We start from the raw sequence: 18,752 nt of genomic DNA on the forward strand, positions 1-18,752 counted from the left end.
GGAGGGCAATCAACACATGAACACGAGGAAAAGGTGCAAACTGAGTCCACACAGAAAAACCTGGCCCAGCAAACTCAAAAGTGTACTATGAATATAAACAGTTTGTTGACTGTTCAGCTAGTTAGGGGGGAATTGTAATGATTTATGTTGTAAGCAGCACCTCATACCTACCACAACCATATGGCATATACCATTATCTAATAAACTTCATGCAGAATAACAGCACAGAGCAGCTAAAGAAATAACAAAAGACAGATGTGCAGCTTATTCTGTGCCATCGTCACTGGCTTTCAAGTTGATAAAGAATAAACAGACACAGTACAAATATTGTTTGCCATCCCAGTGTACAAAATCAGGAGATGATTTGTTGTGAATTCTTAATAAGGAGAATGGAGATTGAAAAGGCAGTGTTTCATATTTGAGTTGTGCTGGGTAAGTCAGTGAGACTGCACACTAAAACAGGTTGTGTATATTGCCTTTAACAAATATTCACCCCCTTGGATATTTTTATATTTTATTGATAAACAACATGGATTTAATTTGCCTTTTTTCTCACTGATCAACAGCAAAAGACTCTTAAATTCAAAGTGAAATCAGATCTCTCCAAAGTGATCTAATGTAATTACAAATATAAAACACAAATTAAATAACTGCATTAGTATTCAAGTCCATATTTAGCAGATGCCGTGGCAGCCTTGAGTCTGCGTTCACAGATCTTTCTCTCTCTTTGTCAGGCTTGCACACCTGGATACCTCAGCTTTCCTCCATTCTTATTTATAAAACTGCTCAAGCTCTCTCAGGTTGCATGGAGATCGTGACTGAACAGCCTTTTCCAAGTGCAGCCACAACGTCTCAATTGAACTGAGATCTGGACTCTTACTTGGCCACTCCAGAACATATTAACATTGTTGTTTTTAAGCTATTACTGTGTAGCTTTGACTTTAACAGAATCAGAACCACATTCACATTTTTGGCCATGTATTCATGCTGTAAACACTAGGGGTCGCTGTCACCCCGTTAAACCCAACAGACAGATAGGCAGGCACAGGATAAAAGTACAAAGAAACTCTTTTAATTATTTCTCCTTCTTCAAGGTGCCTTTTAAGCACTACCACCACCATAAAGAAGTAAATAAACACCAATAATCACTAATAATTAACACAAATCTTTCCTCCACTCCTCCCAGCAAGCTCCGTCCTACTACTTCCCAACTTCGGTTCGGTTGCTGTGTTTTCAGTAGTCCTTTATATAGTCCTTGACCCGTAAGTGCTTCCGTTCTTCCGTCCCCATGACTTACCAGCACTTCTGGGTCAGATGGAGGACTTGAGGTTTTTTCAGCCCGGAAGTACTTTGGGGTTTCCGACCCCGTGACTTGGGAGTACTTCTGGGCTATATGGGAAATACAAATCCCCAGATTTTCCTGCAGTGTCTCCTGGCGGCACCCACGGTACCCAGCAGGGCTGTGATACCAAACTACAGATTCCATAGTGCCCTGTGGGCATCCAGGGCACTGCTGCAGTCCAGGGAAGCTGCCATCTATCGTCTTGGGTGGGGGATGATGACCCTTCATGCAAGTCACATGACAGACATACACAAAACTGATAAGTACACACCTGAGGTAAATACAAGACACACAATGTAACAGATTTGCATGCAAAGTGCAAGGCAGTGCTGGAAATATTGAAATATATACACATGAACTACGTGTAAGAATATCGCAAGATGTAGGGGAAGTGTCCAAATTGAGCAAGAACAGCCAAATTCACCCTTTGTGAGCTTGATGACACGTGGAAAGACATTGCTGATTTTGGTGTTGTTTAGTCCATAACGTCTGTCAGATGGAAGAAGTTCAAAAAGGTTGTGTCCTGGATGTGAGGAGTCAGTGCGGATTTTCCCTTTTCGCTTCAAGACTACAATAGTACAGGTACTGTAAGGTGGGAAGGTGATGTAAGGTGGTGCCAGTGATGTTTTCAGCAGACCTGATTATTTGTTATAGCCTTTTCCTGTCTTATTTAGTTGCTGATCCAAGCCACACTGTGAAAGATGAGCTGAGAACAGACACAGTAATTGCTGTGTAGAAGTGAATCAGCAGCTCCTGTGGTGGATTGAAGTCCCTCAGCTTTTCCTCAGGAAGTACATCCACTGCTGTGTCTTTTTAATAAGGGATTCTATGTTGGTTTTCCATGTAGTCCCGGGTGATTACTAAGCCCAGAAACATGAAGGTTTCCACAACTGACACTTTATTAAGTATAGAGTGGGGAGTTAATATTGGAGGGGCCCTAATGAAGTCCATTGTCATCTCCATTGTTCTGAGCATGTGTAGCTCCAGATTGTGCTCAGCTCACCAAAGGGCCAGCTGCTCAACCTCCCTTCTGTCACCAATCCTGAGGAGTCCAATAATGGTTATATTGTCTGAATATTTGAGGAGCTTCACAGAGGGGTCCTTAGAGGTGCAGTCAGGTTCATTGTCTTGTGGGAAAACACATGCAGGTTTCTTGCAAACTGCATCAGGTTTTCCTTGTATTTTTCTGCATTCATTTGACCCTCAGAAGTCTCCCAGGCCCTGCTACAGACAAGCATTCCCAGAACATGATGCTTCAAGGTGGGGATGGTTTGTTTTGATAATATGTACTGTCTAAAAACAGTCCAAAAAGCCCCTCATTGGACAATAATGCATTCCGGCTGATTTCAGAGTCTTCGATGTGCTTTCTAGCCAAGATGTCATGTGTTTTTTTTTACTCTCATAAAGCTACAACTTTTAAAAACTTGCAAAAAAAATCCTGTGCAACAGTTGTTGTCTGCACAGTCTCTCCAGTCTCAGTCACTGTAGCTTGTAAGTCATTTGGAGTTACCATAGTTCTCTTGATGGCCTCCTGCACTAGTCTTCTTACATGATCACTCAGTTTTAGTGGACCACCTGCTCCAGACAGATTTTCAACTGTGTGATACAATTTCCATTTTTTAATGATAAATTTTACTGTACGCCAAAGGATATCAGTGACTTTTTCCAAATATTTTCCTTTCTCCATCCCCAGACTTGGGCTTTTCACAGCGTTGCTTCAAGTGTTCTTTTGTCTTCATTGTGTAGGTTAGGAAAGCATGCTGACTCACCACAAGTTGGACCTTTCAGATCAGGTGCATTTATACAACAACCAATTGAAACCCCAGACAGGTGGTCTCCATTAAACTAATTGTGTGACTTCTAAAACCAACTGGCTGCACCAGTAATGACTTGGGTGGGTCATATTAAATGGGGTGAATAACTTATGTGATCAAATATTTTGTGTTTTGTACTTGTAATTAATTTAGATCACTTTACAAAGATCTGTTTTCACTTTGACATAATAAAGTCTTTTTTAAATTACAAATTAAATCCATTGGAATTCAATGTTGTATAATGATAAATTGTGCAAACTTCCAAGGTATGAATACTTCTTAAAGTTAACCGGTATAATATACAAATTATGCAAGAAAGGATTTTGGTTTATTGTTTTCCTTTATTTTATTTGATTACTTCCTTGCTTATCCTTTCCTCATATTTTCATAAATAATTATAGTTTTTCATTTATTTAATGAGCTATTATTGTGATATCAGGGTGTTCTGTCTGGCAGTGTTTTTTTTTTACATATTATGTCACTATTTGTATATTCACAGGCTGTTATTGTGAGGGTTTCTCCTGGCCTTCCACTTCAGAATACTTCTGTCAATCCCACTAAAAACATTTTCCAGGGTTTATTTGAACCAGCGCCATCCAAACAAGAGGAGCATTCTGTTTATTGTCCAAATGCAGATGGCCCCATCCATTATTCTTCTGATTTGTTGAGAATGCTAAATAGACATTCCCAAGTGTCAGAATTCACAAAGCCAGTGTATTCATTTCAAATACATGAAGATGCCTTACCTGGTGAGTATATTATACATATTCTGCATAATCATTACTGTAGAAGCTTTTTTAAACTATATGTCTTCCCTTATGTGTGTTTATAAGCTTAATAAATCTGGGAAAAGTAAGCAATTCAACTTTATTTTTGGCATATCACTCTAATTTCACTTTAACATACATTGAATTTAGCCATTTTTTCCTCTTTACTGTTAATGATGAGTCTTGTCATTCTGCAGTGCATCAGTTTATCAGGTTTAAAAACAATGATGTCCTCAGCTAAAAACATTTTACAACTAAGAAAAACTGAGGGAAATAAACTCCGATTTCAGGTTTTGAAATGAATGTGTCTTCTATTTCATTTATTGTGCAATGAAAAGTAAAGTTGGTTGCAGGCTCAGATTTTGTTCATTAGAGCATTAACACAATGGTGATGAACACAGGCCATTCATCCCAACAAGTTCATCTATCCCACTCACCTATATCGTCCAAAATAACATCAAGTTGAGATCTGAAGATGCTGTTTGTGCAAAATCTGCCCTTAACAAGTTTTCAAATGCGTCCCCATGTTCTTGTTAGATATATTTTAAAATAACAGTCTCAATCCACTGTACTAATTCTTTCCATAATTTTAAACACTTCAATCACCACCACTTAATCTAAATTTTCTTAAACTGAAAAGGCTTATCTCCTTCAATCTTGCCTCATAGCTCCTACTCCACACTCAGTGTGCTTCTCTAGACTTTCTCTGGTGCTGATATGTCTTTTTTGTAATATGTGGACCAAAACTGAACAGAGTTGTACTTCAGGTGTGGCATCACCATTAGCATAGTCTCCCTTGATGTCTATTTACATGTCTTTCCAATTGAGAGCCATGGGGGCTGATGACTATTCATCAGCATGAGGCACAATGAAGTAAACATCCCTGGCAAGGGCTACAGTACAATGCAGAGCCCATCAGAAGCACATCCACAATTACAGAGGATGGTTTAGACAGTTATTGGTGATTATAATTAGATAGATAGATAGATAGATAGATAGATAGATAGATAGATAGATAGATAGATAGATAGATAGATAGATAGATAGATAGATAGATAGATAGATAGATACTTTATTAATCCCAAGGGGAAATTCACTATTACAATTACAATTACAATTATAATTACAGTTGTGCAGTGATATATATAATTACAGTTATAATCACCAGATATGTCTTTGTGATATTCTTATTAGACATGATAGACATATTGTGATATGTTTTTGTGATTCCCCTACTGTGCTAGGGGAAGAAATTAGAAAGACACAGGCAGCAATTATTTACCAATAATTCCAGCATTAATTCCATCCATAATTCTGCTGAATTCTAAGCCAAATGTGTTACACTGGTTGCATACTCAGTCTTCTGTGAAGTACATTTTATCCTAAAGACAAGCTGCTCCAGTTACAGCATACTGTATGTATATTGTGAAGTTAATCTGGCTAGTGGGGCCCTTTTCTACCAACAGGGCACTCTACCACCACAGCATGGGGGGCATTGAAGACCCTGTAGCCAGTAACATAACTTCTATTGTGGAGTTTGAGCTCATTTCTATATCCAACCTGCAGATACAATCCATCCCAAATTGCTTCTCTTTTCTTCACATCTTTCTTGGTTTTGACTTTTTGCCTATTTTTTAACTTTGACTCTTGCCTCTTGTTTGGGTTGTGGTCTTTGTATTATAATGTTCACCTGTTAATTCTGGGGCAGGGCAGTTCAGATGCATATTTTCTCTATTAGTTTACTCCTTTCTCATACTTGTTTGTGTTACTGACTTGTTTTCTAACAATCTTCGCAAAGCATTTCACAATAGCTCTTATTATGAGAAGTGCTTGGTAAATTAAAACTCTTAAATCTTACTGCAAACCGTTTTGCTATTATCCAAATCTCTCTAATCTGCCCTATACGACATGGGCTTTCTTCAGAGACGTGACTCATGCAACAAAGTGATGCAATACACTTTCCATCCCTACATTTATTTGTTAACCCTGCTATGGTTCATATGCAAGTAATCAGGTGAGCGGCTGGGAGGAGGGCACAATTTAAATCAGGAATGGGGTTCTGTAACCCTTAGAACACAAAGGAAACCCCTCACTGGCAAGAATGCCTCAAATAATGCCAGGTGGGCACTATGCACTGCAGCTGTGGTAGGTGGGCTGGAAGATAAACTATTGAAGAGTGTGATGTTATAGAAGACACACCACATATGGCAACATCTCAAGTTTTTACATGGCACTTAGATGATGTAAGGGAGCATGCTGTTCCTCTGCAGCAACAGGCAAATAGACGATTGCCTAATCTAGGCCTTTGATACTTACTGAAAGCTCAGGAGTGCAGAGACTGCTGGGAGATCTTCAACCTGATTGAGTTTAGAGTTGAGAGGAGTAAAAGAAAATGCACTTGCTTGCTAGACAGAAAAGGCTGGAGTCCAGGTAGACTCATGGATGAGCCACTCATTGATTTAGACCAGGTCCAAACCTGATATGAAAGACCCAGAGAGTGATTTGCTTTGGCATTTGGTCCTGTTGTACTTTGGTTGGTTCAGTTTTTGACACTCATTTCTCACTTATCTTTAATTAAAAAGTGCCCATCCTTGGAATCTGTAGCCTCCTGTGTTTATTTTGGGCTCAGAAACATTTCCATTATGTGTCCTTGTGTTCATCCTGGTCATTTCAATTCAGGGTTATGGAGACTTGAGGTCTCCTCCAACGGTAATCAACCCTGGCATGTTAAGCCTGTGCTTCTGAGGACACACTCACACTCTCTCACACAAGGCCAATTTAGGATTGCCAAATTTGGATTTCATCCCAGAACTCCTGTTGTGTGAGAGTGTGACACTAATTACAGAGTCATCAATGCTCAGATGTTTCAGCTTTTATGTTTAATTTATTTTTCCTCAGTTCAATCAGTTATTATACTATAGTCGCTGATCCTGCAATAGAAGCCAAGAATTGTATTGTAAATTGGGCCACCGGTACAGAAATTGGCCTATTTTCAAGTATGACTCTTTAGTTTTTAAGTAATAGCATTGGGGGCTAGCGACAATATTTGCATCATTACAATGTTTGGTTTTAAATTAATTATGTCTTTTTTGTATTTCTAAAAAGGAACCATTGTAGGCTGTGTGCATGCCAGTTTTGGTGCTCAGGAGAATGATGGAATAACGTACATCATTGAAGAAGATGATGGTGGTGGACTCTTTCTCTTAAATCGTATCACTGGTGAATTTACATTGATGCGACCATTGGATTATGAATGTGAGCGGTTTTATATCTTATCAGTAAAAGCTGCCAACTCAAATTCATACTCAGGAGTGGTACGCGTGTATTTCAATGTAATCGACATCAACGATAATCCTCCTGTCTTCCACTACCAAACATACACAGTTTCAGTTTTGGAAAATCTCTCCATTGGATCAAGTATCCTCTCCCTCAATGTGACAGATATTGATGAAGGTAAGGACAATCCATAAATAATTATTTCTTCCCAAATCACTGTTTGGACTTAACCATGAATTGGACAGGAAATAAGGATTAAGAAAGAAGGTATCAAACGTAAAAACACAAGTTTGCTAACTACATTCAAGTTACTAAATAAAACTGAGCATGTTGCTTAATTTTGAGAGTAACCTTAATCGTAATATATTTAATAATGTATACAAAATATAACTATGAATTTAAAGGGACTTGTAATGCCTTGTACCACCACAGAGTACATGCGTGGCCCCATAGTATAACATAAAAAAGTGTACTTTAAAAAGACAATGAGGTGGCTATAATATTGAAGAGTGCTAAACAGAGCAAAAAGTGTTGGTTAAACACATGCAATACAATAAACACATGATAAAAGAAACTTAAACCATATATCCTAGTGTATGAAGAGTGGTTTAAAACTCTTTTAAACAATAATTTTAAATAAGATAGATAGATAGATAGATAGATAGATAGATAGATAGATAGATAGATAGATAGATAGATAGATAGATAGATAGATAGATAGATAGATAGATAGATACTTTATTACTCCCAAGATAGATAGATAGATAGATAGATAGATAGATAGATAGATAGATAGATAGATAGATAGATAGATAGATAGATAGATAGATAGATAGATAGATAGATACGTTATTACTCCCAAGGGGAAATTCACATACTCCAGCAGCAGCATACTGATACAAAAAAGAACAATATTAAATTAAAGAGTAATAACAATGCAGGTAAAAACAGACAATAACTTTGTATAATGTTAACGTTTACCTCCCCCCCCCCCACCCCGTTTGGAACTGAAGAGTTGCATAGTGTGGGGGAGGAACAATCTCCTCAGTCTATCAGTGGAGCAGGATGGTGACATCAGTCTGTCACTGAAGCTGTTCCTTTGTCTGGAGTTGATACTGTTTAGTGGATGCAGTGGATTCTCCATAATTGACAGGAGCCTACTGAGCGCCCGTTGCTCATGTTACGGACGTCAAACTGTCCAGCTCCATGCCTACAATAGAGCCTGCCTTCCTCACCAGTTTATCCAGGCGTGAGGCGTCCTTCTTCTTTATGCTGCCTCCCCAGCACACCACTGCTTAGAAGAGGGCATTCGCCACAACCGTCTGATAGAACATCTGCAGCATCTTATTGCAGATGTTGAAGGACGCCAGTCTTCTAAGGAAGTATAGCCTATAGTATAAGCTAAAGCTAAACCATCTGTTCCCCTACTGCCATCACCTGGCCACAAATGGCCCAAGCCTGTTTCTAGCAGCACCCTGTGCAAGGCAGGAAACAACCTTAGAGCGGTCAGGAGTCCAACTTAAACTACACTGCACATCACTGGGATGTCAGAAGAAGCCAATGCACTCAGATGGAGCTGGTGCCGCGTCACAGATAGGATTTGCTTAAGCACTCTACACACTGCACCACCATGGCAGAGTTCATTATCTGTTCTACTTAGTTTTGACCAACTATGCCATGATGTGTTATGATTTTTATTGTTTTGTGTTAATCATTAAATGTTACTTTTAATATTAACACCAGTATGTAGAACTACTGCAGGATTAAATAGGTATACAGTACATAATTTTAAAAATAGACAGATGGTCCAAGAGTGAACAGGAGTTGGCAAAAGTAGGTTTACAGTTGTCTATGTGGAAAAAGACATGCAGGTTATGATTATTACAATACCTGTATCAGAATGTCACAATGGCACAGTGCCTTTAGGTACAACCTCGTAAGTGCTAAAATTGACGGCCTTCATTATTTACACATTCTTGTAGTCTACTTGCTACACTCAAACACACTTTGGCACAGAGTTCTTTATTATCAATTTCTTGACACGACTCTTTTATGTGGCCAATCATATCAACCACAATACATGGTTTTCATGAAAAGACTTTACCTTTAACAACACCCCAAATGAAGGAGTCCATTGGGGTGAGGTCTGGTGATTGTGGACGCCATTACACTGTCCCTCCTCGACCTATGCACCTGTTGCATAATTGTTTATTAAGAAACTCATATAATGTTATGGCACTGTATGGAGGAGCTCCGTCTTATTGAAAAAAATATCATTCTGTCTCTATCATTGTGGTAAAACAGTGTCCTTCAGCATGTTAATATACAGGTCATGTGTAAAAAATAAATAATAACACAAGAGTAAACTCTGTGTTTCGAATACTCACAACTGTAAACCTACTTTTACCCAACCCATATTTATATATACTAGCTATGTAAGCTCCTAGAAACTATTGCAATCGTCAAAAAAAAAATTGAAACGTGGAGTCAACGGTTTCGTTTTGCGTACGTGCTCACCCCTTTTGTTTATCAGCAGCTAAGTGAGTTTCTCTCTCGTTTGTCTTTCGTCGGTGCTTTCACTTTGGCAATGGAGTCACTTTCTTTCAGCTTCTTGCTGTAGCCTCATACTTCTTTCTTCTTCTGAATCGTTAACTTGGGGCTGCCTTGTCGGCTCTTTGAGCTTCATGCTGTAGCCTCACAGTTCCGGGCCACCTCAGGACTCCATGCATAGACGTTTATATATAAGATACAACCTCCACCCCCAGGGGTGCTCTTCACACCAGCCACTTCGCGTCTTTGCCACTTGCATTGTGAAGGGGAGACTGAACGCACACTAAGGAGATGCGGATGGATCAGCTGCTGGATGTCTGCTAGCTGCTACCGAGCTGTGTGATCTGCATGTTGCGCTGCACGTCAATCATTTTAAAAGCCTGTATAGCAGCTGTCCTTTTGTCTCACTTCCTTGTCTCGTGGGAATTGTTTGTAAGTAGGGCGTTTCGTGCAAGAAGTCTCGCGGGACTTCAAAGTGTCTCTCCAAGATGATCACGTCTCGACCCAAGATTTTTTTATATAATAGTCATAGGAGTATAAAAGTGAGATGCTCACAGAAGATGACATCTCATTCTGGACCCCCATTCACGAGAGAAGGAGCTCCAAACCACACCTGATTTGCTAAAGATTCCCTGCTGTCAGCAGTTTATGTTCTGTTATTTCGCCATTGTGCTCCATTTTTGTTTCATACTTCAGTTTTCATTAAATGGGATGACTCAGTTGGCACCCTGGCATTTTTACAGTCCAGTTGTTGTATCTCGCATGACCACAATATATACAGTATATGTGTGCATTTATTTGCTTTTATATATGTATGTGAGACAAAAACAACATATATGTTTAAATATATATAAATGCAATACAGAACTCCCTTAAATGCCAGTGTTTTATATAGATAAGCAGATGTCACTTTACTGTCCCTTGCCATGCCTATGAGGGTGTATTTGTGTGTGTTCAGTCTTTGGATGTGCCAACACATAATTAATTCAGGTGTTCTGTTTTGATGATGTAATGTTGAGAGAGGAGCACAGCACCCCAGAATAAAGTTGTAATTGAGCGATTGTGCAGAAGAAGATGATGAGATCGAAATATTCTATTAATTGGGGCATGACATTGGGAACTTCACTCTAGCCACCCTTGAACCCTGAGTCATTAAACATAATTTTGACCTTTGTACAAAGAATTGGTTAAAAGTCCTTTTATTGTTGCTTATACTACAGTTCTTACAAATGGTCGTTTTAATGGGTGCTAACAGAGTTTACCTTATTTTAATTATTCCTTTGTACTCTAAAGTGGGTAATGTTCAGCTAAACAACTGGGCCTTTGTCAGTGTTTCCCTCGAGTAGGTGCTTCAGATAATCCTTTATATGTCTGTTTGATTCCATGGTGACATCATCTGACAGCTAAAGGAAACATGTGAATGTGTAATGAGAAATCATTGTTGTTTCTCAATTGGTCAGGGGTTTATGCTAGCCGATTGGCAGGCTTTTATTCTGCCAGCCTACATGTCCACTGAACTTTCCACATACCCTCACAGCTTCCTAGCAGTGTGCATCTTTCTCTGGGATGAAATAAAAACGTAATTGAAAACAAACCCCCATGAAGCAGTCTGTTGGAGACAAATGTCTTTTATTGGACAGAACTGCTGAAGGTTAGTCAGGGTTAACGCTGCTGCTCTGAAATGTACAAAGTCTGGTTGTGTGACCTTCTTGGCACAGCTAAGAGCAATGAGGCTGTTTTTTTGGCAGCTGATAAATTCTTACTTTATCTGTTCTGCATTTGTAAATTTTGAATTCATTTTCAAATCCTGCTTTATCTAAAATTTTATTTCTAGTATGTGTTCAAAGCCTTTCCTTGTGGCAATGATTCTTTGCCTGTTTGTTTACTTCCAGTCATGGCTAATTTGTTTCACAGCAGCCATTTCGCATCATTGAGAGTAGAACCAAAAGTTTTATGCATGACGTTTTAAGAGAAAAACAAAATGTAACCTTGTGTGTTTTATTATTTCTGTGCGAACTTGCTTCTGTGTTTACCTAAGACATTCTGTACCATTTGTGCCCAGAGCAAAACGGAAGAAATGATTAGATAATGACAATTAATACTTTTTAATTTATTCTCAAACAAGAATTTATATATAAGAAGTTCTCTTTTAGATATAGATGTGTGCCAAAGATGTTTAATCTGTTTAACTATTTTGGGACATCTAGATATACAAAAGATATTGGCGTGCTGAAGATTAGACCTTCTATCTGTATGCTGATTGGTGCTTCTTGACTGTGTTATGCATGGCCAGTTTTAGGATTTTTGCTGCCCTAGGTGAAGTTGTAGATGGTGCCCCACCACCCCTTTTGAGAGGAATCATCACTGCCAGACCTGTATATTGAGACCTGGAGACAGGACTGAGAACAGCAAAATATTTAGGACCTCAAATTCACAATTACAGCAACATCTTGTGAGACTTCTGAATTCTTTTGAGACCCTCCCCAACAAGACAACACGCAGAAGCGTGAGTGCCACATCTGTTGAGGGTTGCTTGTCCGTCGCCAAGGCAACCGCAGATTTGCAGCACCACAGAAACAACTACAAGCTAACCACTGCCATGAGCAAAGTGCCAGTCACCCGATGGGTGATGCAGGGAACATTATAACTTGGCTACTGACCTGGCCCTGACCCTGCTTGATTGCAGTGTCTGTGTATAGTAGAATAGCAGATCCCGCTACAATAAATAACATTGTTGTTCCTGTTTTGAGTTGAATAAAGTTGGTTTTGCTAAAGTACTGAGACTCAGCCTTGTCTTTGGGGTGCAAGACAACGACTCATCTGCTTACAAGACTGTCTCAAAAAAATATGCACTTGAGGGGGGCCATTTCAGAAAATAAGTATGAATCGGGCTGTATTAATAGTGTTTATGTATTGCTTTTAACATTTCTCTAAGTAAAACTGAGAAACACTTAAGCTGTTGCTAAAACTGATCTAGTTTTATAGTTATCTGTTTTAACCACTAGCTAAACATGTGCCTTTTGATGATGGTGACGGTGACATTGTATATATACAGTATACTGTATACTCGCGTATAAGTCGGGTCTTAAATCCCAAAAAATCTATGATAAAATCAGACCCCGACTTATATGCCCTTTCAAAAATGCAACACTTCCAATCTCACAGCAGTTTCTCAGACACATCGAAATTTTGTTGCAGCAGCGCAGTTACTGATTTCTTTCACCACTTCAACGACTTTTAATTTAAAACCAGCTTCTTATTTTCTTCTGATTGAACGCTCCATTGTAGGTAAGGGATACTCTTACAATAAAGGTGTATGAGGCCGTGAGATACAAAAAACACAAAACAGTGCAAACGTCACTTGGAATAGTGAGGGTATTATATATTTATATTATATATATATTATAGTGTGTGGTCACGTAGGCACAATACATAGAAAAAAAGGCAGTGTGCCCCATGGTTACTCTCTCGGGTGGGCATTAGCATATCATAATCTCTTGGACCAATAGCGTGAGTTTTCCGCATTCAACTTATATGACCATCATTATAAAATACCGTAAAATCAAGTCCTGACTTATCCGCAGGAGAACTTAAACGTGAGTATATACGGTATACATTACCATAACATATGCATGTCGTTGAAATTAATAAAATAAATGGAAAACTTAGCATAATGACCTCATTCGGTAAAACTGAGAATATAATGATTATCTTTAAATAGTAAATCTTTACCAAGAATTCCTATTTACTATATGCTTGCATATGCAAGTAATGCAATCTACCGATCCAAAAAAACACACAACTGCTTTAGTGTGCCCAGAGTGAATCTCACAAATGGTGGTGAGTAACAGAGGATGATATTTGCTAAGTTTTAACACAAGTTGTAATGTACTGTACATTCATTTTGGAGACAACCATAGTTTGGGTTAAATCAGCTTTTAGCGATTCACTACAGTAATGCTACCATTTTGATTGTTTAATTTTATTTCACCATATCTGTCTCTCCTATGCTACAGTTTGAGGATTATTAATACTGGCATCATCATCATTGTCGTTGTTGTTGTTGTTCTTGCTATTGTTAGACTTTGTAGGCCGTAGGTCGAATATCACTAGTATGTGAAAATAATATAAAACAATATAGTCGGATATTCGCTTTGAGTCCGAATGTTCATTGGTCTGTATTGTTTAAAACATGTTGTGTTTCCCAGGGTCATTTCTGAGCAACAGATTGTGCTGTGCATAGTGCAGACAGTGCAGGAGATGGATGCTGAGTCGCACAACATAAACATTTCTTTGTGCTCCGGTTCGGTCCAGACAAATTTTTCTAAATAAAATAAAGGATAGGAATCTCTAAATGGGACTGCAGTAATGCACCCTGACCACGAGAGGGCAACCTAGGCATTTTCCTAGACTGGCTATGCCCAGAAACGACCCTAGAGTTATGCAACTTAACCTGACTTATTTAAGATCTTTGCTTGTCTATATTCTCCAGTCTTGCTGTTCAAGCTGAACTAACCAGTGCACATGACAGCCCTTGAAGCCTGTTGTAATACAGGACGTTCATTTTGGAGACATTTGTAACAGTGATCTTGGCTATTCTTTATTTAAGATTTTAATTTCCCTGACATACAGTATGTCAATTATTCAGCTGTAATTGTTAGAATTTGATGGATCCATCCATCCATCCATCCATTTTCCAACCCACTGAATCCGAACACAGGGTCACGGGGGTCTGCTGGAGCCAATCCCAGCCAACACAGGGCACAAGGCAGGAACCAATCCTGGGCAGGGTGCCAACCCACCGCAGGACACACACAAATAAACACCAAGCACACACTGGGGCCAATTTAGAATCACCAATCCACCTAACCTGCATGTCTTTGGACTGTGGGAGGAAACCGGAGTGCCTGGAGGAAACCCACGCAGACACAGGGAGAACATGCAAACTCCGCTCAGGGAGGGCCCAGGAAGTGAGCCCGGGTCCCCAGGTCAATTTGATGGATTCCTATGAAAACTTTGTGTGTTTGCCTTCATTACTTCATGACTTATAACTTATTGCTTTTGTTTTTAAATTGCAGTTTTTGGGTACAAATTGGTTTTTCGTCATCTCTCTCTCTTTCTTATTCTTGTGGTTGTGATTCCTTGCCTGTTTCAATGACTTTTCTGTGTAAAAAGTTTATTTAGGTTCAAATTAGGACCCTGGACTGTGCAAGTAGTCATGATATATAAACACAGTGCCTTGATGTCAGACACATCCAACGTTGAACATTTGACCGGCAAACATGTTCTACAACAGTAAGAGACAAAAGCCCTTTATAAATTCACAATGACGTCACTAAAATAATGATAAAAATATGCAACAGGCTAAAATACAGAACTAGCATGGATTAAATTTTCATATGTGTGTGTGTTTTTAAAAATGGGGCAGACAGACAGACAGACAGACAGACACTTTATTAATCCCCAAGGAGAAAATCACAGTTAATAGCACATTATGACATTATCATTTCCTTATACTTTAATTTATTCTTTTTTTTGTAGGTTACAATGGTGACATACGAGTGACAGTGATTTCAGGGGATGATGATGGAAAATTTGCTGTAGACTTACAAGGTGTGCTTCGCATAATGAAGGAACTCGACCGAGAGCAAGAGTCTGTATTTAGTTTGACTGTGCTAGCCATGGACCAAGCCATGCCTGAAGCCACAAGACTGTCCAGCTCTGCTCACATTACTGTTTATGTTCTGGATGTGAATGACAATGCTCCCCGTTTTTTATCTAGTAACAATATCAGTGTTCCTGAGAATGCTGCCATTGGGACAATAGTGACCGTGGTTCATGCCATAGACCTTGACAGCGGCGTTAACAGCCTTGTTGAGTACTCCTTGGATTCAGGGATGAGCCACATGTTTCAAATCAATAAAACAAGCGGTGTCCTTTCACTTATCAAAGAACTTGACCGAGAGAACACCAGCATTTTAACTCTTCAAGTGACTGCCATTGACCAAGGATTTCCTCCCAGGTCTGTTGCCATGAATTTAACTATTTCTGTTAGAGATGTTAATGATAATGATCCTGTCTTTACTGAAAACATTTATGCGGTAATGGTGGCTGAAAACATTCTTCCCGGATCTGGTTTGCTCAGTGTTTTGGCTTCAGATTCAGATGAAGGTGTGAATGGAGAAGTGTCTTACTTCATTCACCAGAAGAAGTTCATTATTGACTCTTTCAGTGGGGAAATCTCTGTTATTGAGATGCTGGACCGTGAAAGCTCACCAGAGCACATATTTATTGTTATTGCCAAAGACCATGGAAGTATTGCACGGTCAGCTTCAGCAACAGTTCACATTTTCCTTAAGGATGTTAATGATTTCACTCCCACCTTCTTTCCACAAACAACAACAATTCATGTGAACGAAAACCTGAACCAGCTACCTCGTGTCATTTTTCAGGTATGAGATTGCCCCTTTAATTAATATGCATTGCATTTAAACATTTGCTGACATCTTACCAAAATAAGACCACTCTGTATACGTTTCTTGTGTTAGCAATTATTAAAACTCAGGAATGGTTTGTAGGATTTTGATCAATTTAACGGAAGTTGTATAATGTAAACTTGTTAATGTCCAATTATGATATGTTACTTTTGTTTGAATGTTATATATAAAACATTGAGGAAAAACAGATACATTTATTAAATTTAAATGTATTTACAGTACCAGTGAAATGTCTGCATGCACCTGAGATTATGTTGTTCATAATCTGAAAGATTTAATACTTGAAATCTGCTTCTAACTTAATGCCTTAGTATAAATCGTTTTGTAAATGCCTCACATACGCGTACTTTTCATTTAGAACTATAATGAAATTTAATGTTGGAAAATGTTGAACCACAATCATTTTATCATCCAAACTAGCTGTGCTACCCATCTAAGATGAGTTGAAATCTAAATAATCAATGCATGGATCAGCTTTAATGTTTGCAGTGCACCATCTATTAAAACATTCAGTAAAGCATGTAGCAATAAAATTCACTGCATGTGTTAATCCAAAAGATGGTGCATTGCAAACATTTGTAGTAATAAAATGAATTACTACAAATGTTTGTGATGTGCCATCTGTTAGATAGATAGATAGATGCATATATCATTCCATCTATCTATCTATCTATCTATCTATCTATCTATCTATCTATCTATCTATCTATCTATCTATCTATCTATCTATCTATCTATCTATCTATCTATCTATCTATCTATCTATCTATCTATCTATCTATCTATGTTATCCACGGAAGATGTACTACATTACCTTTCTTGTTGCCTGTTAAAATTTTACGTCAGAATTGTTAGATCAATTTTGAATACAACAAATCTTGTCCTATTGCATAGCCCATCACTCAGTTACGCAATAACATTACGATACATTCTTCTTTCAATAGTAATTTGGCTGGTGGAACATCAGACGGGGTTAATGGTTATAGATATTCTACGGGATATTGTAAGTTGATGTTTTCATCTTCCGCAACATCCGTCCTCTCTCACCTCATCCATAAAGTTTTGCTTAGCCCTTCCTCTTTTCCTCTTCCCTGGCAGCTCTATCATTAACATCCTTCTCCCAATATACTCAGCATCTCTCCTCTGCACATGTCTAAATCAACTCAATCTTGCCTCTCTGACTTTGTCTGCCAACCGTCCAACTTGAGCCGACCCTCTAATGTACTCATTTCTAATCCTATCCATCCTCGTCACAGCCAATTCAAATCTTACCACCTGCAGCTCTGTCTCCTGCTTTCTGGTCTGTGCATCCCCCGTGGCTGGGTTTGAAAATCAATTAAATGTATTACTTAAATAGCTTAGTTTTTTCTATAATAATGGACCCTAAGCGCTTTCAAACATATTATTTGGTGCGTCCTTTCTTGTCATTATTCAAATTGTCTTAATATTGTTTAGTCCTATTTTATTTTAAAAGTGTTTATAAATACACAGTAAGATATTTTAAAATATCCAAGTACTAGTATTGCTGCTTCACAGATTTAGGAGACTGAGTTTGACTGACTGTGCATATTTTTCACAGCATTCTTACATCCTCTTTAGTTTTTCTCACGTTTTCTTCTCATAGTCCAGAGATGTGCAGGTGTGGTTCATTGGTGATTCTAAATTGGCTCAGTGTGTGTGTGTGTGTACATGTGATTTGTGGCTTTCAATAAACGGGAGCTGCCTTCAGGGTTTTGTCCTGCCATGCACCTCTTCCATCTGGGATTAGCTTTACTTCTCCAAACCTTCAACTCAATTCTGTAGGATTAAGAAAAGGGGGATGGATGGAAAGACACCAATCAGTAAGTGGCTTAAAGTATTTGAAAACAGAAAAAAAACAGAAAACAGTATTTGAAAACAGAACTGCTTCCACATGATTCCAGGAATGAGGGTTCAAACCCCAGATTAGTCACACACTGTGTGTACTTTGCACGTTCTCCTGCTGTCGGTGTGGGTTTTTCTCCAATATCTCATTGCCAGTTATGTGTCAAGGTTGTTGATTCCTGCCTTACATCCAAAGCTGCCAAGGTATGATATGGCTGTAAGTCGCCCTAAAGAGAGACCAAGTGTATTAACCAAATGGTATTCTAATACATACAATTAAATTACAGTAAAAGTTTTTGGTGCTGTATTTTATAAAGCATTACAAAAACCAAATTTGCCAAATGATATAATTTTAATGGTGCCAATGGTAAATTCAACTACTAGGCAAGGATGTGAGCTTTGAGTATGGGAGGTTTGCAGGTTATTTATAGGGAATAAGAGAGTTTGGTAGCATGCACTGATGCACCCACCACATGATGAACCTCCCGGATTGGGACCCGAGTGTAGTGGGTGACACCTCAGCACAACACTGGAACAGTGTGGCTGTAGTGCCAGTCCTGCCACCAAACCCCAAGTTTTCCCTGTAAATTGGAGGACCTGATTGCAAAGATGGATGCAGATTAACGTCATACCCAGAACAGAA

The 18,752-nt window shown here is 38.7% G+C and overlaps 1 protein-coding gene across 1 annotated transcript in view; it reads left to right on the forward strand.

Annotated features, from left to right (window-relative positions):
* LOC114650928 (protocadherin Fat 4) overlaps positions 1 to 18,752 on the forward strand; it is a 163,036-nt gene that overhangs the window by 18,686 nt on the left and 125,598 nt on the right. Inside the window, exons 2-4 of the mRNA XM_028800871.2 lie at positions 3,656 to 3,905; positions 7,029 to 7,376; positions 15,291 to 16,201. Coding sequence (XP_028656704.2) covers positions 3,656 to 3,905; positions 7,029 to 7,376; positions 15,291 to 16,201 — 1,509 coding nt within the window. The remainder of the gene's footprint in view (positions 1 to 3,655; positions 3,906 to 7,028; positions 7,377 to 15,290; positions 16,202 to 18,752) is intronic.

Source organism: Erpetoichthys calabaricus, chromosome 4 (genome assembly GCF_900747795.2).
Source record: "Erpetoichthys calabaricus chromosome 4, fErpCal1.3, whole genome shotgun sequence".
In the NCBI taxonomy this organism is placed as follows: domain Eukaryota; kingdom Metazoa; phylum Chordata; class Cladistia; order Polypteriformes; family Polypteridae; genus Erpetoichthys; species Erpetoichthys calabaricus.